Below are 23,523 nucleotides of genomic sequence, written 5' to 3'. Positions count from 1 at the left end.
CTTTCAGAGAAAACCCCTTCAAAGTACGACAGGAAAACAATATCTCCAGATTATCAATAACAATAGTAATAAAAAAAAAAACTGCACATATAATACAAGTTCACTCAATAGAGTATGGAGTCCTATTTATATTACATTAGGTGTTCACAATTATTAAAAAAGAATGTCAAGAGGCATCTCGAGATATCCAGCCACTTTCTGTAAGGAAATTTAAAATCCTTTTCTTTAGGACTTTATCCAAGTAACTAGGCAGACGACTCTTTGAGGGAATTCCCTGTCTTTTCTGCAGATGGTCCTTAATGATAATTGTTTTGACAGTCAGGTAACGAGTAGGACTTAAGTTTACAGAGCTGCAAAGCACTTTCTCTCTGTCCGATAGCAGCTCAAAGCCAGGGAGGTTTTCAATAGCAGCAAACTCTCCATCTTTCCCATCTTCACGGCCCCTCTTGGAGCTTGCAGTGTTTTTATTTTCCTTCCTCTTTTCCCGCTTGTGACGAGCAGCTTCGTACTCGGCAGATTCCTCCATCTTCGTGATGCCATTACGCCGGTACCTTTGCAGTTCTCTAAGCTTAGCCCTCAACATTCGCTCCTTATGCATGTTTTCGAAGAAGTCCTCTATCTCCTTGTTGGACATGAACTGATAGAGCGGCCGCAGTTTTAACCGCAGTTCCTTTTCCTCTTTAGAAATTTTTCTTTTTACTGGCTTGTCTTTGTCCTTTTTATCTTTTCCCAAAAAGCCTGGCACCAAGTTATATTCCCGAGCTATGCTTTTCCTCCGCTGCCTCTCCTTTAATTTCCGCACATACATATCTACACAGCATTCTTTAAGTTCTACCTCCACATCATCGTCATCGTAGTTCACAGACAGGCCACTGATGAGAGTTTCAGCATCCTGGTCGTACTCAATTTCGTAGTCATCACGGAGAGGCATGTACCCCAGCTGCTGCTGTTCTTGGACGGTGATATCTAAGGGAGGCAGTGGTGTTGTCAGACTGGGAGACAATGGGCCTCCAGTGGGGCAGGTGTGATCAGTTACCCTGTTGGGAATGCTGTCTGGAATGCATGCTTTCCCAAGGTTTCCATGTATATACATGCTGACATAGTGTTCCATCACTTCCTGGGGAGTCCGGTTGGCACCCACATGCGCAGCCATATCCTCCTAAGAAGAAACAGAAGAAAATAAAATATATTACTTAATTTTTTTTTTTTTTGGAAAGAACATTAAAACCTTATTTGTATATTAAAGTGGCGTTCCACCCATTTTAGTGACTTTAGACCTATGTAATCCCCTTTAAAACGACTTTTACCAATGGAAAGTTTTTTTTTTTGCTAGTAAATACCTTATTTTCTGCTTTATTTATCCTCTTCTCACTTCCGGGTCTGGTTGGCGATTACGTCATTCGGCGATTCGCAGTGTGTGCTGGGATGTATTTCAGGGCATGAAATCTCGCAGTATTACACAGGAGATGAGCTGTACTGCCCCGCCTCCTCTCAGTGAGCTGTATGTATCTATTGTATTGAGGCCGTGCTCCGCCCCACCTCCTCTCAGTGAGCTGTATGTATGTAGTGTATTGAGGCTGTGCTCCGCCCTGCCTCCTCTCAGTGAGCGAGGACTGAAAGCATTATATCCTCACTGAGCTCACTAAGAGGAGGCGGGGCGGAGCACAGCCTCGATACAATACATACATACATACAGCTCACTGAGAGGAGGCGGGGCAGAGCACGCAGTACAGCTCATCTCCTGTGTAATACTGCGAGATTTCATGCCCTGAAATACATCCCAGCACACACTGCGAATCGCCGAATGACGTAATCGCCGACCGGTCCCGGAAGTGAGAAGAGGATAAATAAAGCAGAAAATAAGGTATTTACTAGCAAAAAAAAAAACAAAAAAAAAAAAAAAAAAACTTTCCATTGGTAAAAGTCGTTTTAAAAGGGGATTACATACATCTATGTAATCCAATTTATTAAAAATGGGTGGAACTCCACTTTAAGGTTTCTACAGTGCTGTGCATGCTGGGCCAGCACTACCTGCTCCTGCAGAATAAAGATCTAGATGGTGCAACCTTTGTATGGAGGTGGCGATTGCTCCTCTGGCGCTAATAACTAAGTGACAATTTTATAACTTAGAAATCATAAAGATGTTCCACCCTAAAAATGTGTGGAACGGGTAACATGTTCCCAAAGGTGAGCTTATCCTTTAACATCCATAAAAAGGGTCTATCCATTCCATGGTAATGCTGAAATAAGTAACGTAAAAACACCCAAAAAAGGTGACATGGAGTCAATGTATTATTGAACTCAAACCTATACCTGACCCAGAACTTTGCACAAATACCGTCCTGATAAAAAATACTCTCTCCCCCTCTGATAATTCCATCCATATATCAAGAATGTCTTGTGCAAAAAGAACCAAAAATTATGAAATTCCCAATAAAGAAAGAACCACTGCTCTAAATCTGTGCTGTCACCTTTGGGTCAAATGGCAGGTAGACAGATGGCCATTTAAAAAACCCTTAATCTGTAGAAAGAATGCATCAGTCACACATTTTACTACTAGCCAGCTGTCAATACTGTGCTGTGGTTTACTTCTCAACAAGCACCACGTTTTCTCCTCCAGCTTCCACCAATTACTAGAAGACCTCCAACCAGCTAGGTCTTTGTCTTATGAATAGCGTCATCTGAATAGAGAAGTCTATTCATGACAAAAGGTCAACACTTCAAGTCAGCTCAGAGATGATAGCTGTTGTTTTTAGAACAGTTGGCTCATTCAAAGGAATAAAAAAAAAAAAAAAAAAAAAAAAAAAAAAAAAAAAAGATGCTGCTGAGCCATCTAAATAAAATCAAACTGGATAAAGTTTTCCAATAAACCGACATATTACCTGTATCAGCCATCTTCTACAGACTGTAAACTGCAGCAGTACCTGCAAATTTGAATGTAGCAAATCCAATAAAAAAGGTGTCAACTTCCTCTAAAGGTACGCATCAAAACTGAATGATTCCCATATCTTTAGGTATCAGCAGACACCCAGGGCTGGTAGCTCTTTGGACAATAATGACTCAAAAAATAAAAAAAAAGTTACAGCGGTTCTAAAAGCTGAAGTTTTTTTACCTTCATGCATTCTATGCATGAAGGTAAAAAACCTTGAGTGTGCAGCGCCCCCTCAAATAATTACCCGAGCCGGATATCGATCCAGCGATGTGCACGAGAGCTGAAATTCTCCCGGGTCTTTGCCTCCGCTGCATTCAATCACAGCCAGTGAGGAGGGAGCGGTCTGCAGGACCGAGCCGTGCTCAGAAACACAGAGGTGGCTCAGGAGCAAGCATGCACAAGTTCCCCAAGAGCAGGCAGCTTGCTCTGGGTGCACTCAGCAGGCGGGAGAGGCCAGGACCACTAGCAGGGGTCCCAAGACCCTTCCACAGAACAGGTAAGTATACCAAGTTTATTACAAAAAAAAAAAAAAAATCTGAAGCTTTAGCCACCTCTTTCCCAAGCCTATTCTGACACTTCGCTCCTACATGTAAAAAAAAAAAAAAAAAAAAAAAAGACTTTATTTTGCTAGAAAATTACTTTGAAACCCCAAACATTATTATTATTATTATTATTATTTTTTTTTTTAGCCCAGACCTTATACAATAAAATGGTGTGTGTTGCAATTTATGTCACACAGTATTTGCGCAGCAGTTTTTCAAACAATTTTTTTCTGGGAAAAAAAAAAAACAGTAAAGTTAGCCCAATTTTTTTTGTATAATGTCAAAGATGATGTTACGCCGAGTGATACCTAATTATATTACACTTTAAAAATGCGTCTGCCTGTGGAGTGGCAGAAAACTACGGTGCTTAAAATTCTCCATAGGCGAGGTTTTAAACGTCTTTACAGGTTACGAATTTAGAGGGGCACAGGAGGTCTGATGCACTCGCTCTGACGTTCACGATAATACAATCACCGTTTACATATATGTGTGCAAGAGTAAAGTATGCGTTCACATTTGCGCGTAAGCAAGGTGGGAGAGGGGCGTTTTCAATTTTTTTTATTGAATACAAATTAGCCACTCAGATCACTTCTGCCTGAATCGGAATCGCAGGCTGCAAACAAGGATACCAGGATGATGCCTGTAGGTGCAGGCATCATCTCGGTATAACCACTGAAACCCAAGGACGTACGGGTACATTCTTGGGTGGGAAGAGGATAATGTCACTTTAAGCGATGAGGTGTGATTTTTGGTAAAAATTAATTTACACTATAAGTGTCCATTTTACAATCAGTTATAGGATTATTAAAGATTCCATAAAACATCTGCCTTCCCAGCTGGTAATGGTAGCTCAATTTTCCAATTAAAGGTCAACCAAATCTTTGCAACCAGTTACACCCATATTTAGAGTAATATGCTGCAAATGGGATCCCCTCACTTGGGCATTTGCAGCTTAGTGTAAATATTTAGCACCTACCAAGATGACTAAACTGCAGGGCATGTGTGGGAATGACATCATCCCAGCCCAGCAAATCAAAATAACTGAGGATCTGAACCTGAAAGACCAGCCAAACATCTTAGCAGCCAGAAAGGGACTACATTGCTGAGGTTAGTAGGTGACTGGTTGCCATGCACAGCTGTTCCAGTTTAAGTCCACTGACACTTCCTCCAACAGAAAGCCTGTATCTCGGTATTGGGAGACAGTTGGAAGAAGAGTCTGCAGGACCCTGCCACGGCACCCACCATCCACTGATGGAAGTTGCAATGCTTTGCAACTTCTCCTATGCAAAAAAAAAAAAAAGGGATTTTTGACTTACCGTAAAATCCATTTCTCGGATGTTCGACGGACACAGCTCCTAATTTTTATAACCATTGGGTTATACTGCCCCTACGCAAAAAAATCTGGCTATGCCTATGGGCAGTCCCAGGGGATATACTCTTTCTCCCTGCTATAGGTATTCCGTTTTGTTACAAGCAGTGTCAGAAGAATTATAAATTTCAAGGAAGGGTGGATGTTGTGTCCGTCAATGATCTCAGAGAAATTGATTTTACGGTAGGCTAAACAGTAGCCAACCAGGCAACAGGAGCTCAACCAAAACAACTGGAGCCCAGCTGAAAAAATAAATAAAATACACCCTCACACCCTCAAAGAGGATCAGGTCCTCTAAACAGCAGCCTGCAAAACCTTATGGCCAAAAGAAGCATCTGCAGATGCCAACTCATCCGCTTTATAGAACTTTATAAAAGTGTGCACCGACGACCAGGTGGCCACCTTGCAAACCTGCGTCACTGACGCCCGATGACTGAAAGCCCAGGGAGGCACCGAGCGCCCGAGTAGAATGTGCCCTGACAGGGAAAGGAGGAACTTGACCCCTGAAGGAATAGGCCTGAATCGCAGTCTTTTTGATCCATCTGGAAATGTCCATCCGTGAACACAAATACTGAGTCAGAATTCCTAAAAGACTCCGTAGCTGCCAGGTACAACCTAATTGCCCGGACCACATCCAAGGCAACGATAAGATAACGCCGCCAGTTCCAACTGCACGCAGAGGGGATAGTCACCAAAAAAGCCACCTTCTAAAACAGCGTAAGCAAGGGAACCTCTCCCTAAGATTCTCAAAGGGAGGCTTCTGGAGGACCAAGAGCACCAAATTGAGGTCCCAAGGCAGCAGCAGAAACCACATTGGAGGAACCAAATGTCAGAAACCCTGAAGAAAGGTACGCACCAGGGAGTGTGTGGCCAAGGGTCGTTGGAAGAAGACCACCAAAGCTGACACCTGGCCCTTGATGGTACTCCAGGTCAATTTCTGTTCAACCCCTTGCTGAAGGAAGGTCAAGATCCGAGCCACCGAGAAGAAGCGAGGATGAACCTCAAGAGACTCCCACCACGCAATGAATGTCTTCCACGCACGATGGTAGATCATCCTAGAAGTAAATTTCCTAGTTTTTAACAGCGTTGGAATCCCCGACTTTGATAAACCTCTAGCTTTCAGCACCTGGCGTTCAACAGCCAGGCCGTCAGCCAGCGACTAATGCAGGATGGAAGATTGGTCCTTGCGACAGCAGATCATCCCCGAGAGCTAGCTTCCAAGAACGTCGGTGCGCAGCCGCACCAGATCGGCGTGCCAAGCCCGGCAACGCCAGTCCAGAGCCACCAAGATAACCAGAATCCCTTCTGCCTCGATCTTGCGCAGAAGTCTTGGCAGAAGCTTGAGAGGAGGGAAGGCATAAATCAGATACTGACCCCACAGGGCCACCAGCGTGTCTTTGGCCTCTGCCAGAGGAGGCCCATGACCAAGCCACAAACCTCTGCACCTTTCTGTTGAGCCAAGATGCCAACAGATCCACCTCGGGGATGCCCCACCAGAGACACAACTGGTGAAAAACCTCCGGATGAAGGGGCCACTCCCCTTGGTCCAACACCTGCCGACTGAGGTAACCCGCCTGCTAGTTTTCCACCCCGGGAATATGTACGGCAGAGAGGGCTGAACTAACTGTTCTGCCCACCTTAGAATGCCGGGTACCTACAGAGCCACCAGGACACTTTTTGTGCCCCCTTGGTGATTGACATAAGCCACGGCCGTGGCGTTGTCCGATTGAATGCGTACTGGACATCCCTGAAGACGATCCGTTCAATAGGCCAGGCACAGTATGATCGCTCGGAGTTCCAAGACACTGATCAGTAGTCTGGACTCTTCCAATGTCCAAATCCCCAGAGCAGAATTTTTGCCAAGGACGCCTTCCCAGCCGGACAGGCTGGCATCCGTGGTGACCACTGTCCAATACAAGGGAAGGAAGGATTAGCCCAGCCGAAGTGCCAGGGAACGAAGCCACCATATCAGGTACTCCTTCGTTCCCAGACTCAGCCGGATCGGATTGTCCAGAGACTACAGATTCTTGTCCTATTTGGCCAGAATTTCCCTTTGCAGGGACCTCATATGGAACTATGCAAAATGGAACCGCCTTGAAGGTAGACACCATCAGGCCCAGAGGGATGACCATCTGCTGGAAAGCAGGAGCCGCAGTTTCTGGAGTTTGTCCAGAGGAAGGAGCACTCTGGCTAAGGCAGAGTCCAGAGTCAGACCCAGATAGTCCATCTTTGTGGACGGAACCAGAGCAGACTTCTGAAAATTCAGAATCCTGCCAAACTCCCGGAGTTCATATAGTGATCTCCAGGTTTTCCACTAGAGCAGTAGGAAGTCGCCCAGGTAGCCCAGTACCGCGATACCCTGTCGGCCTAACAATGCTAGCACCGGGGGTTAACACTTGTGAAGAATCGAGGACAAGAGGCTAGACCAAAAGGATAACGCCACAAACTGATAATGCTCCTCTCCCACAGCAACCACTGGTGACTGGCACATATGAGAATGTGTAGGTAAGCATCCTTGATGTCAATTAGAGGCAAGAAAATCCCCCTGAAGCAGGGATGCCACCACCGTGCGAATGGACTCCATCCCGAACTTCTGCACCTGCACGAAGCAGTTCAGCGCCTTGAGGTCCAGGATTGGACGCACCTTGCCTTCCTTCCTGGGAACTGTAAACAGGTTTGAGTAAAAACCCTGAAAACATTCCGAAGTCGGAACCAGGACAATCACCCCTTGAAGCAACAGGTCTTGTACTGTCCCGGACAGGCACAAGTTGGAAGGAAAGAACAAGAGTGAAACTCGATTCTATAGCCAGAGACTGACTTTGTGGACCAACTAGTCTTGTAGCAGGGAAGTCCAAGGGTCCGGAAACCAACAAAGATGCCCCCCCACCCCCGATAGGGGTGAGGGCGCAACTTCGTGCGAAAGGAGGGCCCACGTCTACAACGAGGTTCCTTGCCCTTAGTAGCCTAAAGAAAAAGTACTCTTTCCCCCTGTGAAACCTTTTATAATGTCATCTAGGTTAGCCCTAAACAGGCGATCCCCTACAAAAGGGGAGGTCGAGGCATTTTTAGAAGTCTGGTCTGCAGACCAGCATTAGAGCTGAAAGACACGCCGAAGGACCACTGTTGAAACAGAGCCGAGCCACTAGGGGAGCTACATCCAAAGTGGCATCACAGATAAACTCCAGCCCCTGGACCAGCTGGTCTACCAGCTCAGCAAACGCAGGGAGGAGCTGTTCTCCCTCCAGGTCCTGGCATAAAATCTTAGCCCACGCTATTAAAGTTTGTGACTCCAGGGCAATGGTGAATGCCAGCCTCAGTGGTGAAACAGAGTGTACATATTGCGGGCCACAGCCTCCGCCTTCCTGTCAGCCGAATCCTTAAAGGCCGGGGACTCTTCAATCGGAATCATGGTTGCCATGTTACATCTGGAAACCAGAGGTCCACCACCGGTGGAACAGTCCACTTCTTAATAAGGGACCGCTCATAGGGGTAACGCCTAGTAATTCGCTTAGGGACCCCAACGGGACGCTTTGGTTGTCCCCACTCTTTAGCGTCAATTCTGTAAAAATAGGCGGGGAAAGGAAACACCTTCCATAGCCGCTCTGGATGGCTTGTGAGGGCCAAAGGGGAACCTGTACCTCTGTTGCAGCTGCGTCCTCCATCTTCAAGATCTCACACTCAGATACAATCAGTGCTTCCACCAGCGCCTTTTCATGCACGGTTGCCGATGTGGAAGATTCATCCTCACTATATGAGCATTCCAGGAGCGTGGTTGCAGACCCACCAGGGTGATCCACGTCCGTAGCGACCGAATCAGATTCAGGATCGGATGAGACAGATGAGGCAGGGGAAGGTGAGGGGGTGCTTTTTGCTAGCCCATTGCCTGAAAGCCACCTCCACCAAGGTCACAAAGGACTCCAGGACCGCCGTCAGTGCATCCATGGATGTTGGGACCTGGAGGGCCCTGCAGCCTCCGAGAGGGGATCAGGTGGGGAGATGTGCTCCAAAGACTACATAAGTCACTAGGGGGACCCCACAAAAAGTGTAAAATACTGCAAAAAGACAACCTCCACCATTCTGGCAGCACCACCCAGTCGCCAGGCAAAAAGAACCAAGCCATCCCCAGCAGAGGGGGAGAGAACCCCACCAGACTTGGCACCCAGCAGCCACCAGGATAATCTGCACTCAATGTGCGGCAATAAGGAAGTGAAAAGATCCAGGAGTCCGCACCAGGTGATGAGCAGGGGCTCCCACTGCCGAAATCGCCACCCACAGGGCTCCACTGTCATGGCGCTGCTTTTTTCAATGGCAAACCACCGCAAAATGGCTGGCAGGCTACACAAACATGGCCACCATGCAAAGAAACACAGGCTACAGCAAAATGGCAGCACTACAAGGCTCCCAGGGACCCAGGAGGGATCCCTAGGCCTCAAGGACAGGCCGAATGGGGGTCCCTGGTAGGACAGCCGATCGTCCGGTCGCCAGGGGTGCACCCCCCCTGCCCCCATCGCCAGCGTAGCGCCCTGCCCCCACCCCTGGAGGTGGATCAGACCACCCATACAGCCCCAGCATAAGTGGATGGGGGGTGCCTGACGGGAAGGATGGGAGCCCGGGGGTCCGACTGTCCCAAAGACGGGCCCACGTCCACCCCAAAACCCTTCTGGGGAGAAGGAGACCGCTACTCACCATACCAGGGACAAGACAGACCCCCCTAGCAATTGAAATGGGGGGCTGTCGGCCGGGGGGGGGGGGGGGACGCTGCGACTCGGTCCTATGTGACCTCGCAAGGTGTTTAACTCGCAGGCCAGCCCCTGTCCAGTGGGGCTATGTTGTGGCCGACCTAGCACGGAGCTGACGTCTGCACGAGCTCGCTGGCCAGACTAGGGTGACCACTGGGATTTAGATTATCCAGCCCGCCAGTTGATTGTAGATATCACAGGAAAAAAAACAGGAGAAAATACTTCTATCTAAAAAGAAACAATTTGCCAGGACCAAAGATCCCAGCAAGGAACTAGGTCCTTACCCCTGACTAGGCAGAAAAAAAAAAAGAAGACTATAGCAGAGAGAGGGAGTAGACCCCCTGCGACTGTCCATAGGCATAGCCAGATTATTTTTCTGCCTTGTGTCCTACTCCTGTAGGGGGCTGTATAACCCAATGGTTATGAAAATCAAGAGCTGTGTCCAATGAACGAAAGAGAATGCCTTTTTTTCTGCAAATATACATGTTTATTTTTTTTCTCTTTAAATAAAGTGGACTTTGTCTTTAAGAGCTTACCCATAGACATAAGTCAGTATTCTGAAGGAACGAGTGGTTTTGAGTAGAGCTTTGTTCATTACGCATTTCATATGAAAGGTTTTTCAAAAACTAAAGTGACCTGAAAAATCAGCTTGAATCAGTTGGAATATTTTGGCCAGGTTTATTTTTACAGTGCAAGATAAAAGGAAAAGTCGTCCACAATGTGTATGCACATTTCCTGCAACAGGAAGCACCCTGACAATACTTGGCACAGCCAGGTGTGGATTTTGCAAAAAAAATAATCTTTTCATTGGTACAAAATTACTATTGGTTACAAAGAGATCTTTCACAGGTTTCAGGATTAGAAAGAATCATCTTGTCTAGGTTGTTGTACTATGCTGGTCACACACTGGAGGGAATTTGCCAACACTGGAGCAATTGAATGGCAACCAATCAGCTTCTATCTTCCACTGTTTAAAGTGGAACCTTACACAATTCAAATTTTTGATCAAACAGTACATTCTGAAAATGCTGGTTGCCTGGCTGTCCTTTGCTTCAATGCCAAGGGGATTCACTCAGAACATTTACTGTATGTGAAATCACACATGCATGTCCATTGTGGCAAAATTCACTCTGAGCATCACCCCAACGTACCGAGGCAACACAGGTCCAACACGCGTTGCATTGCACTCCATCAGGGCTTTTTGGACAGACTCACTGAAAGCAACCTTCTTGATCCCTTAACCACTTAAGCCCCGGAAGATTTTACCCCCATTCCGACCAGGGGGTATTTTGCGATTCGGCACTGCGTGACTTTAACGGACAATTGCGCGGTTGTGCGACGCTGTACCTAAACGAATTTGGCGTCCTTTTTTTCCCACAAACAGAGCTTTCTTTTGGTGGTATTTGATCACCTGTGCGATTTTTTGATCACGGGCTATAAACAAAAAAAGAGCGTTTTTTGCAAAAATAACAATATTTTTCACATTTTTTTATATGAAATTCCCCCCAAAAAAAATGTAAAAATCAAAATTTTTTAACATTTTCGGCCAATTTGTTTTATGCTACCTATGTTTGGTAAAAAAAAAAAAAAAAAAAAAAAAAAAAAAAAAAAAAAAAAAAAAAAAAAAAAATCGCAAAAAGCGTATTTTGATTGGTTTGCGCAAAAGTTATCGCGTTTACTAACAAAGGGAAAGATTTTTGTCATTTTTGTTGTTTTTTTTTTTTAACGCGTAATGGCGGCGATCTGCGATTTTTTTTGCGGTACTGCGACATTGCGGCGGACAGATCGGACCCTTGACTGACATTTTTGACACTTTTGGGGTTACCAGTGACATTTCTACAGTAATCAGTGCTATATATATGCACTGTTACTGTAAAAATACACTGGTAGTGAAGGGGTTAACTTTATTTGGGAGGGAGGGGCTGTGTGTGTCCCTAGGGGCGTGCTTTCTACTGTGATTGGCTGTGGCTTCAGCTGTAAGGACACTGATCAACGGATTACACAAGCTGCCTGACATTCTCCCTCTCCCCCGCCGATCGCCCGCCGAGTGGCCGGCGGACATCGGGTCCGCTGGTCACACGCGCGGGGGGGGTCCGTGACCACGCGGGAGCGCGCCTCCGGGGGCGCGCGCTCGCTCCCTAGACCCTCACAAGCAAGCAACGTAGCCCTACGTTAGTTTGCCTGTGAGGGGCTGACCGCCGACGTAGATAGTCGTGCGGCGGTCGGCAAGTGGTTAAAGTCTGGCTTTCACTTGCAGAACTCCACAGAAACTGCCCTACTAAAACTCACTAACGATCCACTACTCCATACTCTTACTACTAGACCTCTGCAGCCTTTGACATTGTTGACCTCCTGATCCTCGTCCATAAACTTCATTCCCTTGGCCTCCAAGATTCCAGTCTTTCCACAGGGGTCCCCCAAAGCTCTGTTCTTGGACCCCTTCTCTTCTCCATCTACATCTCCTCCCTCTGTACGCTCCCACATATTCCAATACCATCTCAATGCTGATGACACCCAAATCTATCTCTACTCCTCACCCAACTTCTTCAGGCTCCTCTCACATAACTAACTGGTAACCTTACTCCCCCCCCCCCACCCGCCCCATGACTTTTCCATACAGATCAATAATACAACTATCAGTCCCTACCCTCACGACAGTTTACTAGTTGTAATCTAAAGGGCCATACACACTATAAGATTTTCTGAAGACTTTTTCCTTCAGATTTACCTTTTCTATGTAGTGCAAGGGCCTGCCAGATTGCATACAAATTGAAAGTGTTTAGGTTTGACCTCATATTATATGGTTTTGGTAAATCTAAAGGAAAAAGTCTTCAGAAAATCTTATAGTGTGTATGGCCCATTAGACTGTGACCTGTTTTTTCAGCACCAAATCCAACGGTTGGCAAGATCAGGGCTGGCCTTAGGTGTTCAGGCGCCCTGTGCGAGCTAATCCTGTGGCTCCCCCGCACATTTCCTTGCACCATTTTTGCACTTTGACTTTCCTTTTTTGATCACTAATAACTTAGCCTCCCTTACATTAGAGACCCCCCTTACATCAGAGACCCTCACAGAGGCCCTCCTTACATCAGAGACCCCCCACACAAAGCCCCCCTTACATCAGAGACCCCGCCACACAAAGCCCCCCTTACATCAGAGACCCCCACACAAAGCCCCCCTTACATCAGAGGCCCCCACACAAAGCCCCCCTTACATCAGAGGCCCCCACACAAAGCCCCCCTTACATCAGAGGCCCCCCACACAAAGCCCCCCTTACATCAGAGACCCCCACACAGAGCCCCCCTTACATTTTTTGCTGGAGAGAGAGCTTACTTACCTCAGTATGGAGGCTCACCCCGCCTGCAGCTTTTCTTTTTTTTCTTTAAACTTCCCGCCCACACATCCCCTGGGAGTGTGGGCAGGGCAGACCCAGGAGAGAAGAACCGGGAGGAGGCGATGATGATCTCTCCTCTGGCATTACTGCAGAGAAGAGGAAAGGAGGGATCTGTCAGCGGCGACGGGGGAATCGGAGGCTGAGCTGTGTGAGATACACAGCTCAGCCCTGCAGCTAGGAGACCGAGGCACAGCCGCACAGCGGGAACCGTTGACTGTGTTAACCCTGTCCAGGCCGCGGCCGCCGCTTACCTTCTGCTGTGTGGCCTGATCATCTGCGAGCTGTGATGGCCGAATGGCGCCCCTGTTGCCCATGGCTCCCCTTTTTAACTAGTGAAACCACCAAACTACTCATTTTACTCCCTTGTTATCTCACGCCTTTATTATTGCAACTCCCTACTCTTAGGCCTACCTCTCCATAGCCTACCCCTCTTCAGTCTATCATGAATGCTGCGGTGCCCTGCTTTAGGTGATCCCTGAAAGCTCCTCTCTTCAGGGAAGCCTATCATGCTTCCAACTAACTGAACTTTTATCACTTCCATCAGCTCACCACCCACAGTTACAACCTTCTGTACCACTTGCCCCACCCTATAAGATTGTAAGCTCCTATGAGTAGAACCCTCCTAACCTCCTTGTATTTCATTGTATTGTAACTGTACTGCCTCCCTTTATATTGTAAATTGCCCACAGCAGTGCAAAATATTATGTTTTCTACAAATGCAAAAAAAAAAAAAAAAATTAATCAAGCCAGAAATCTTGTGAACTGATAATTTCCTGTGCTCTGCCTCTAAACTGTTATCAGTTACCATTCTACCCCATTATCTCTGAACTACAAAACATTTCTTCCCTGTAATAGGAAGGTGTTATGTAGTTCTAACACATGTCCTGTCTTGTGCTGACAACACTGCTCAGTAAGGTTGTCACTCTAGCCCAAGAAATGTGTTAATGGCATTATTACTAGGTTAAAATAAAAGGAAAAAAAAAAAGTGTAAGAAAAAAAAAAAAAAAAAACACGAATGCTGCCGCCACCACCACCACATCTAAGAAATTGTAAGCCGAGACACTTTTTTCTTTTTTTTTTTTTAATATATAATAAAAATAAAAACCCAGTGGCGATGAAATACCACCAAAAGAAAGCTCTATTTGTGTGAAAAAAAAAAAAATAACTGAAGTTTAATTTGTGAACAGTGTGCCATGACCGCGCAATTGCCATTTAAATTAGGAACAGTGCTGAATAGGGGTAAAACCTTCTGGAGGTCAAGTGGTAAAAGCACCCCCCATCCTCATACGCAGACAAAGTTCCGCCACACATAAGTAGACCGTTGTTGCAGCACACAAGGTACCGCTTCAAACGTAGTGGAGCAATAATTGTAGGGCCATAATTCACAATTACGCTACACTGATCAACTGTAAAGGCTTTTAAAGTCTTACCTATGGACAATTTTAGATACTGAAGTTAGTTGCCATTCAATGGGCGTGCTCAATTTTAAATCTTGATATAAACTATATTGTCAAAAGTATTGGGACACCTGCCTTTACACTTACATTAATTTTAATGGCATCCCAGTCTTAGTCCGTTGGGTTCAATATTGAGTTGGCCCACCCTTTGCAGCTATAACAGATTCAGCTCTTCTGGGAAGGCCGTCCACAAGGTTTAGGAGTGTGTTTATGGGAATGTTTGACCATTCTTCCAGAAGCACATTTGTGAGGCCTGGCTCGCAGTCTCCTCTCTAATTCATCACAAAGGCGTTCCATCGGGTTGAGGTCAGGACTCTGTCCAGTCAAGTTCCTCGACCCCAAGCTTGCTTATCCATGTATTTATGGACCTTGCTTTGTGCACTGGTCCAAATCATTTGGTGGAGGGGAGATTATGGTGTGGAGTTGTTTTTCAGGGGTTGGGCTTGGCCCCTTAGTTCAAGTGACGAGAACTCTTAAGGTGTCAGCATACTAAAACAATTTATTCTCCAAACTCCGTGGTAACAGTTTGGGGATGGCCCCTTCCTGTTTCAACATGATTGCGCACCACTGCACAAAGCAAGGTCCATAAAGACATGGATGAGTGAGTTTGGGGTGGAGGAACTTGACTGGCCTGCACAGAGTCCTGACCTCAACCCGACAGAATACCATTGGGATGTATTAGAGTGGAGACTGTGAGCAAGGCCTTTTCTCCAACCTCTGTGCATGACCTCACAAATGCGCTTCTGGAAGAATGGTCAAACATTCCCATAGACACACACCTAAACCTTGTGGACAGCCTTCCCAGAAGAGTGGAAGCTGTTATAGCTGTAAAGGGTGGGCCAACTCAATACTGAACCCTACAGACTAAAGCTGGATACACACTATACAACTTTTGTTGGTAGATTTCCATTAGATTTACCTTCAACTATGTAGTGCAAGGGCCTGCCTGATTGCATATAAACTGAAATGGTTTAGGTGTGACCTCATATTATATGGCTTTGGTAAGCCTAAAAGGAAAAAATCTAAAGAAAATTGTATAGTGTGTATCCAGCTTTAGACTGGGATGCCATTAACCACTTGCCAACCAGCCACTGTATATATACTGCACTTACCTGTACATAGTTTCTTGCAATAGCCAGTGGGAGTCCACACTGATTGGACGCAGGGGGAGCCAATCAGCAGGTCCAGTGGACACGATGTCCACCGCCCCCCCGCGATTGTTCCCCAGAGAGGTAGAACAGCCGTTCTGTGCTAAGCAAGAACAGGGATCTCTGTGTTCATCCAGTGAGTCTATCCCCCACACAGTTAGAAAGCATCCCCTAGGGACACACTTAACCCTTTGCTTGCCCCTGGTGTCCACCCCTTCCCTGCCAGTGTCATTAGGACAGTGATGGTGAATATTGAAAAAAGAGAAAAAGGAGGGGCAAACACCTGGTGCATTACCCTGGGACACCTTTAAAATTTTTATTAAAAAGCTCAGGGCTTTGAGGAAGGGGCGTCTCCCGAAATGCGTCAGCGGTCCGACAGGGACGAATACCTCCACATGTGGTGGACTCATTCAATGCGATTTATGTTCTTCACGTCTGAGTATGTTGTTGGCTTTTTAATAAAAATGTTAAGGGTGTCCAAGGGTAATGCACCAGGTGTTTGCACTAGGGATCGACCGATTATCGACAAAGCTGATATATCGAGGGCTGATATGCATTTTCCCCGATATATCGGAATCGGCTTTTTGATTTATTTTGAGTAACCGATATTGCGGGAAAGTGCATATACCGGGGTGATGCCTGCAGCTAGAGGCATCACCCCGGTACCGGTGTCCATAGCCGACAGTCGGCTGTCTAGTAATGACAACCGATGCGGCTGAGAAGCCGCTCGGCTAGGGCTGGGCGATTTTGCCTAAAAAAAAAAATCTTCGATTTTTAAAGAAAAATTCGAGTTTCGATTCGATTTTCGATTTTTTTTTTCAATGCACTTAAAAAATGACTGCAGACATCAGATATAGTGTCAAAAGTGCAACTTTATAAAGTGCTTGTAGACTGTCTTGCTGAAGAAAGCATAGTAGAGTTCTATTGGGTGAGTAGTAAATAGAGTGCTTGTTGACTGTCCTAAGCAATGTAGAATGTTTGACGGTCTTGCTGGAGAGAGCAGTATAGAATTCTATTGGAGAGAGCAGTATAGAGTCTGTAGACCGACTTTGTGGAGAGAGCAGAATACAGTTCTTAGTGACTGTCCTGCTGGAGAGACTGGACTGATTATTCCAATCAGAAAGGAGAAGAAACTGATGATTTATGAAGCCCTTGTATGGCCACCATAAGGGCTTCTTTACACTAGCTAGAGGCAAGGACTCCTCTGAAAAGTGATCTGTACTTTTCAGAAGTGTTGAATAGGCAGTGAGGCGATAGGATGCCTTTTTTTTATCCCCTAAATGTCACACTCCTGTGTCCCGCACACACTGCATTGGACATGAATGGGTCTCGAATTCCTGGCAGCAGCAAAGGTCAAACACGACAGTAGGTAATTCCTGGTGTGACCGCAAAACACTGCATCTGCAGCATATGTACACCCCTCCCCAGCGACTGCAGCTAAAAGGAGAGCGGTACAAACCTGGCTTAACAACGTGATTTTACTGCACCCCCCCTGTAAACAAGACTGAGTGTTATATCAGAGCAAACCTGAACAATCCATTCAGTCTGCATCCAATCCGTCACACCCACTACACAGCTGAAGGGAGATACAAAGGAGATTGTACTGTGTATAGCAGATACAGTCTATACAATCTGATTGTACAATCTCTCTTAGATCATCCAACACCAGGCACAAGGACCTGCCTGACTGTATAGAGATGGATAGGCCAGGTCCTCATATATTATACAGATTCAGTAGATCTGAAATTTGATTGTACAATCAGATTGTGACAGGTGGGGTGACCCTACGGAGACTCGGTAGATCTGAGGTTGCCTGTACGCATTGGGTGACCCTACAGGCTCACCCCACACATTACAACCTGTTCACACCATCAGCTTGAGATCTGATCTACTGTATGTATGTAATAGAAGGACCTACCTACTCCATCTCACCCACCTCCATACAAGCAGGCCTGCCCTGGCACTACATACTTATAACAGAGATCATACAATCAGATAGTAAGGTGTGTGAGCTGACCATGCAATCTGATCGTATGATTTGCAGCAGGGAAGAATTCATGTGGCAGAGGAAGACCCGCAGTGATCTGCAGAGGGAGGACTTTGCCTCTCCTGTACATCTGGGAGGAGAGGAGCAGGCTGGCCAGATGCTGTCCGGAGGAACAGGCGGAACTCACCACTATACGTCCAGGTGGAAGGCCCAGTACTGAGGACGCAGGTTACACCAGCCCGGGACTTTCTCGGCCTCCTCCCCTCACACACACATGTCATTCTCCGCTTCCAGCAACAGACGCCTCTGCTCAGCACTCAAAGTTTTACCGCGTCCAATCTCCCCCACACAGATCCTGCACACTGCGCATGCCCACAACAGGACCTCCGTCACACAAACAACCTCCTATCACAGTGCGCTGCACCCCCTGTACAGACGCACCGCCCGCAGCTGACGTCACATCCAGGCGCGGCGGTGGTCCGTTACTGGGGAGTGAAAACTCGAGTTTGGAAAAAAAAAATCGTTTCACACCAAAAAAATCGATAAATCGATTAAATCGATTTATCGCCCAGCCCTACGCTCGGCTGTCATTCCGAGGAGTGGGAAGGGACGTCCTCCCCCTCCCGTGGCTCGCCCGGGTCTCCTGTCCCACTGGGAGACCTGGGCATCCTACCTTCACCGCCGCCGTCCGACCGAGTCTCCATTTCTTTGAATCCAGCGCCTCCGAGTACCCGGAAGTGATGTCATGACATAAATTCACTTCCGGGTACTGGTGGTGCCAAATTTAAAAACTTACAGCATTCAAAACAGCCAAACTTGGCGTTTTGAATGCTTAAGTGCAGAGGAGTGGTTTGGGGTCTTTTAGACCCCCAGATCCCTCCACCACAGTACCTGTAGACATTTAAAAAAAAAAAAAAAAATGTTTTCAATGTCCGAAAAGATCGCAGATATCATCCGATACCGATATCCGATGACCAATAAATCGGTATCGGCGGTAAAAAAAAAACGAGATTGGTTGATCACTAGTTTGCACCTCCCTTTTTTTCTTTTTCAATGCACTTCTGATCGGAGTTCCCCGCCTGAGGAGAGCAGCACGCCTGTTATTCCCATTGGAGTGAGAACTTGGGTGATAAAGTGGTTTATATTTTTAGCATTGATTACAGTAATGTCACTGGTTCCCAAAAAAAGCATCAGGTGTCCAATTTTCCTGCCGCAGTCCCAGATTTAGGTAGAGGGGAGATGGATTAAAACACCTGTCAGTTTTTATAGCTGTCTGTGCCCTTGTTAAAAGAGAAGTATGGGAGTCAGGTTTATTTCAGATACTTACCTAGGTGGGTGCTGCATCTGTCCCCCGACGCCTCTGCACTGAGAGCCGAGCGATCGGCAGTGTTCAATGGCTCAGTTCTCTGTGCAGAGGCGTCGGGGGACAGATGCAGCACCCACCTAGGTAAGTATCTGAAATAAACCTGACTCCCATACTTCTCTTTTAACAAGGGCACAGACAGGTGTTCTAATGCAGGGATCTGTCCAGGGATCCAGGTGTGGGTCCGGGCACCTGGCGGATCCAGACTCCTTGGTTGTGATGGCGCAGAGCCTGGACCGACTCTGTGATGTCAGCAGAGAGCGGACTTCAGCCCACTGTCTGCTGAAAACGGGTCATAGGAGTGCAGGACGAAATGCATGCCTGTCATCCATAGAAGATGTACACATAAACAAGCTTTGGCTGTACTTCTCCTTTAAAGCTGAGTTCCAGCCTCACACACTCACCTGTCCAGCGATGCGGCCGCCCGAAGCCTCGCTCTTCTCCCTCTCTGCTTTCCGGCATCACTGGTGTGGGCACCCGGCTGTGACAGTTTGCGGCTTCACAGCCGGGTACGCAGTTGCACTACGCATCGTGATTGCCTGGCAATCTTCTGGGACCTCTGACATGTCCCAGAAGATTGCAGGGAGGGAGGGGGAGAGGAGAACTTCCGCTCAGGGTGCCGCAGCGCTCCGAGCGGGTACCGGTCAAAACTAGGTACCCGCTCCCCCCCCCAAAAAATGACATGTCAGGGTTAGCACTACCTAAAGCGGAAGTTCCACTTTTGGGTGGAACTCCGCTTTAAGGAGTTTCCCTGTCTTGGTTTGGCCTGTTTACCATTATCATTGAAGGTAAATGTAAGAAAAAAAAAAAATCTGATTTTGGGTTGTCCCAGAGAAGTAATAGTGGGGGAAATCTTCCAATGGGGACACTAGTTCTGGTCACCTGGGGGTCCCCAAGGAATTCCCCTAATCTGTAGGGATTTCCTCTCACTTCCTGTTTGGCTATGGGACAGGAAATGTAGGGAAATCCCCACCATGGGAGACAAATGGTGAAAAAAAAATCTGATGGGTAATAACCCTCCCTTGCCCAAAATGGAAAAAAAAAAGTTTTGCCTATAATTCTACTTTAAGTGCATTTTATTTTATTTGATAAATGGCCGCACAAATATCTTGTAACAGAAAACATTGCACCATCCACCATTTCATTGTCCAGGGCCCCAGCTTTCAGAAATATATATGTTGTTTGGGGGTTCCAATTCATTTTGTAGCCTAAGGCAGTACAGAGTTCTTATTTCAGCCCCATAGGTGTCCATTCTAAAACTGCCCCTCCCCCCTAACCTGCAAGGCATGCTGGGAATTGCAGTCCTACCCCCAGAACACCGAGCTCACCCAATTGCCGAAGCCGAACTGTTCGATGGCATCGAGCAGCAGCTGCTCTTCCCTGCTCGTCCAGCCCCCCTCCGCCTCGGGGCCCCATAGCGTGAAGCGGCCGCCGTCCACCAGCTGATACCCGTGCCACCGCCGGTGGTTGCCGATCTCCGCGCCCGCCGAGAAGCACTCGGTGCACAGCTCGACGTCCTGGCATTCCGTGCAGCGGAGGCGCAGGTTGGTCACGTCGGCCAGGCAGTAGACGCAGTACTTCTTCCCCAGGTCCGCCATTTTGGGCCGCTGGAGCTGCTGTTGTTGGGAAGCTCGATCCCCACGAGGCCCCGCCCAGCGCGCCCTCGGTTGCGCATGCGCCTGAGGCGAGAGCGCGCTATCCTGGTGTATGATAGGTCGGCTTCGCGCGGTTGTCATACGATTGGAGGACAGGAGGGGTGACGTCAGTCGTCTTTGCTAGTGCCGGGGTCTGACTCCGCCCTCCGTCTCCATGGAGACCACACAGACGCCTAGATACAGACGTGGTGTGCTTCAGGGAAAGCCATGCAGACCCCAAAGCCCGGTACCGGAGAGAGAAATGGGGCACCGCCTGGTACCAGTCAGGAGACTAACAGAGAGCCTGCTACCGGTGGGCAAGAGTCTGACAGAGGACATGATACCAGTGAGGAGACTTTAAGACAGCCTGATTCCACCAAGGAGGAGACTGGTTCCAATAATGAAGCTGCTGGAGAGCCTGGCATCGCCAGTCAGGAGGGTGACTCCATTAACATGATTGCTGGAGAGCCTGGCACCACCAATCAGGAGGGGGACTCCATTAACATGACTGCCGGAGAGCCTGGCACCACCAATCAGGAGGGTGACACCGCTGAAATGACTGCCGGAGAGCCTGGCACCGCCAATCAGGAGGGTGACACCACTGAAATGACTGCCGCAGAGCCTGGCACCGCCAATCAAGAGGGTGACACCATTGATAGGACTGCTGGAGAGCCCAGCACCACCAATCAGGAGGGTGACACCACTGACATGACTGCCGGAGAGCCTGGCACCGCCAATCAGGAGGGTGACACCATTGACATGACTGCTGGAGAGCCTGGCACCACCAGTCAGGAGGGTGACACCACTGAAATGACTGCTGGAGAGCCCAGAACCGCCAAAAGAGATAAAACCTCCAATCAAGAAGGTGACACCATTGACGTGACTGCTGAAGAGCCTAAGACTCGCGAAGAACAGACCTCCAATCAGGAGGGTGACACCACAGAAATGCCTACCGGAGAGCCTGGTGCTGTTGATCCAGAGACAGAAAGAGAACCTGGCACCAGTGAGTCAATGGGAGTGGAGAAGGGAAGGACTGGCATTGATCAGGAGAATACATCATCAGAAGACCAGGACATTGTTAAACTTGATACAACCACAGAGGAGGAGGAGCTGAAGGGGACTGATGGTATGAACCTTGGGGGTCCAGGCTCAGCTAGATATGAAGAAATGCCTAGTGAGCTCCCTGAGGAGCAGGAGGAGACCCAAGAAGCCTGGGAGAATGATGAACCTAAACCACAAGAGGAGCAGGACGCTATGTCCCAAGACAGTTCAGGTGACCCATATGAAGATGAACAGGTCCGAGAAGCTCTCATCCAACAGTACCATGCACTGCTTTCAGAGAAGGAGAAGGTCCAGCAGCAGAACTCTCACTTCCAACACAAACTCTACGAGTACTTCCGTAGAAAGAAAGGAGAAGACACCCGGGCAGACATTGAAAAGCACGTCTCTGACCAAGAACAGCGCTACCAGAAGTACCTGGCCACGCTGGAGGAGATGAGGAAGAAGTTCAAAGAAGACACCATCCTACATGAGCAGCAAATCGAAGAGCTGAGGATCCGGTGTCAGGAGGTCGTAAGTCAAGTGGACAAGGAGTGGGCTGCTTTCCAAGAGCAGAAACAGAAGATCGCTTTATATGTCGTTAACCGAGGTGCAGGAAAACACGCAGCTTCTACTTTTTCTCAAGAAATATTACAACTCCAAGCCAAGGAAGAGCGCAAGGAGAAGGAAGTAATACAGGTTCGCCTGGAGAACATTAAACTCAAGAACCAGATAAATCACCACGAGTCCACCATGCGCTCCAAAGAGGAGCTAGCTGAGGGCTTACACCTCATCGACTTTGAGCAGCTTAAAATCGAAAACCAGACCTACAACGAAAAGATCGAGGAGAGAAATGAGGAGCTCCTCAAACTAAGAAAAAAGATTACCAACACCGTGCAAGTGCTGACTCACCTGAAAGAGAAGCTGCAGTTTGTGCAGACCGAAAACCAAGAACAGAAGGACAGGCTGATGGAAATCGAGGCCTTGGTGGCTCAAAAGAGAGACATTTTAACCAGAACCAAACAGGCCAGAGACAGCCTGAGGACCAACAACCTGAATCTGAAAGAAAAGTGTGGGCTGCTTGGTAACAAGACTTTACTTCGAGACTTTGAGGAGAAGGTGGATGCTACTGAGGAGCTTCACCAGAAACTGGAGGGCCTGAAGCGTCGCCATGCTGAGCTAACCTTATCCAGCAAGGGAATGATGAAAAAAATAGAAGACTCCAAGTTAGTCATAGAAAGTTAGTATTCCAATATGAGTGCAGCACAATAAAGTGGTACCTTTAATCTTATCAATTCCAAAGCATGTCAAAGGGCGAGGGAGAATTTTGTGGGTAACATTATAGATTACAAATAATCCAATAGTTAAAAGTATACAGAAATCTCTTTATTAAAGTAGAACTATAGGCAAAACTTATTTTTTCTCTTACGTCCTCCGACAGTCGCCGCCCACTCATACAGTCTTCACTTATGGGGTATTGACTTCATCTCCACAGGAGTTTCTAGGCATAAGACTTGTAAAAGAACAATACATCTACATAGTCACACCCATGGGGGCTGTCCTTCTAGTCCAATACCCCTCTGCAATAGCCATCCCAATTCAGTTTGTCTTCTGCCTAGCTTCAGGAATCTCTTTATTAAAGTAGAACTATAGGCAAAACTTTTTTTTTTTTTCATTTCGGATAGAGCAAGGAGATTTATAACCACTGTAATGTTTTATTTTTTTTTTTTTTTTGCCATCTGTGTCCCATTGTAGAGTTTTCCCTTCACTTCCTGTCCCATAGCCAAACAGGAAGTGGGAGGAAATCCCAGCAAATTAAGGTAATTTCTTGAGGATCCGCAGGTCACCAGAACTAGTGTCCCCATTGGAAGATTTCCCCTCTATTAGGCCCCGTTCACACTGGGGCGACGCTACTTGCCGGGG

General features: G+C 47.4%; 2 protein-coding genes across 2 annotated transcripts; one reads left to right on the top strand and one right to left on the bottom strand.

Annotated features, from left to right (window-relative positions):
- Positions 1-90: 90 nt before the first annotated feature.
- Positions 91-20,664, bottom strand: TADA2B (transcriptional adaptor 2B; the record flags this gene model as incomplete). The annotated part of the gene is made up of 2 exons (XM_082243908.1): positions 91-1,159; positions 20,257-20,664. 2 exons carry the CDS (start codon positions 20,662-20,664, stop codon positions 167-169), a joined length of 1,401 nt encoding a protein of 466 aa, XP_082100034.1. The 3' UTR covers positions 91-166.
- Positions 20,665-20,779: 115 nt separating this feature from the next.
- Positions 20,780-22,861, top strand: CFAP184 (cilia and flagella associated protein 184). Its single transcript, XM_082249916.1, has one exon. The coding sequence runs from the start codon at positions 20,791-20,793 to the stop codon at positions 22,843-22,845; it is 2,055 nt and encodes a 684-aa protein (XP_082106042.1). The 5' UTR covers positions 20,780-20,790; the 3' UTR covers positions 22,846-22,861.
- Positions 22,862-23,523: the final 662 nt, after the last annotated feature.

The sequence above is a fragment of the Pelophylax lessonae genome, assembly GCF_965119305.1.
Source record: "Pelophylax lessonae genome assembly, chromosome: 1".
NCBI lineage: Eukaryota > Metazoa > Chordata > Amphibia > Anura > Ranidae > Pelophylax > Pelophylax lessonae.
The sequence above is the reverse complement of the archived record's forward strand: the minus strand, read 5'-3'. Positions and strand labels throughout refer to the sequence as shown.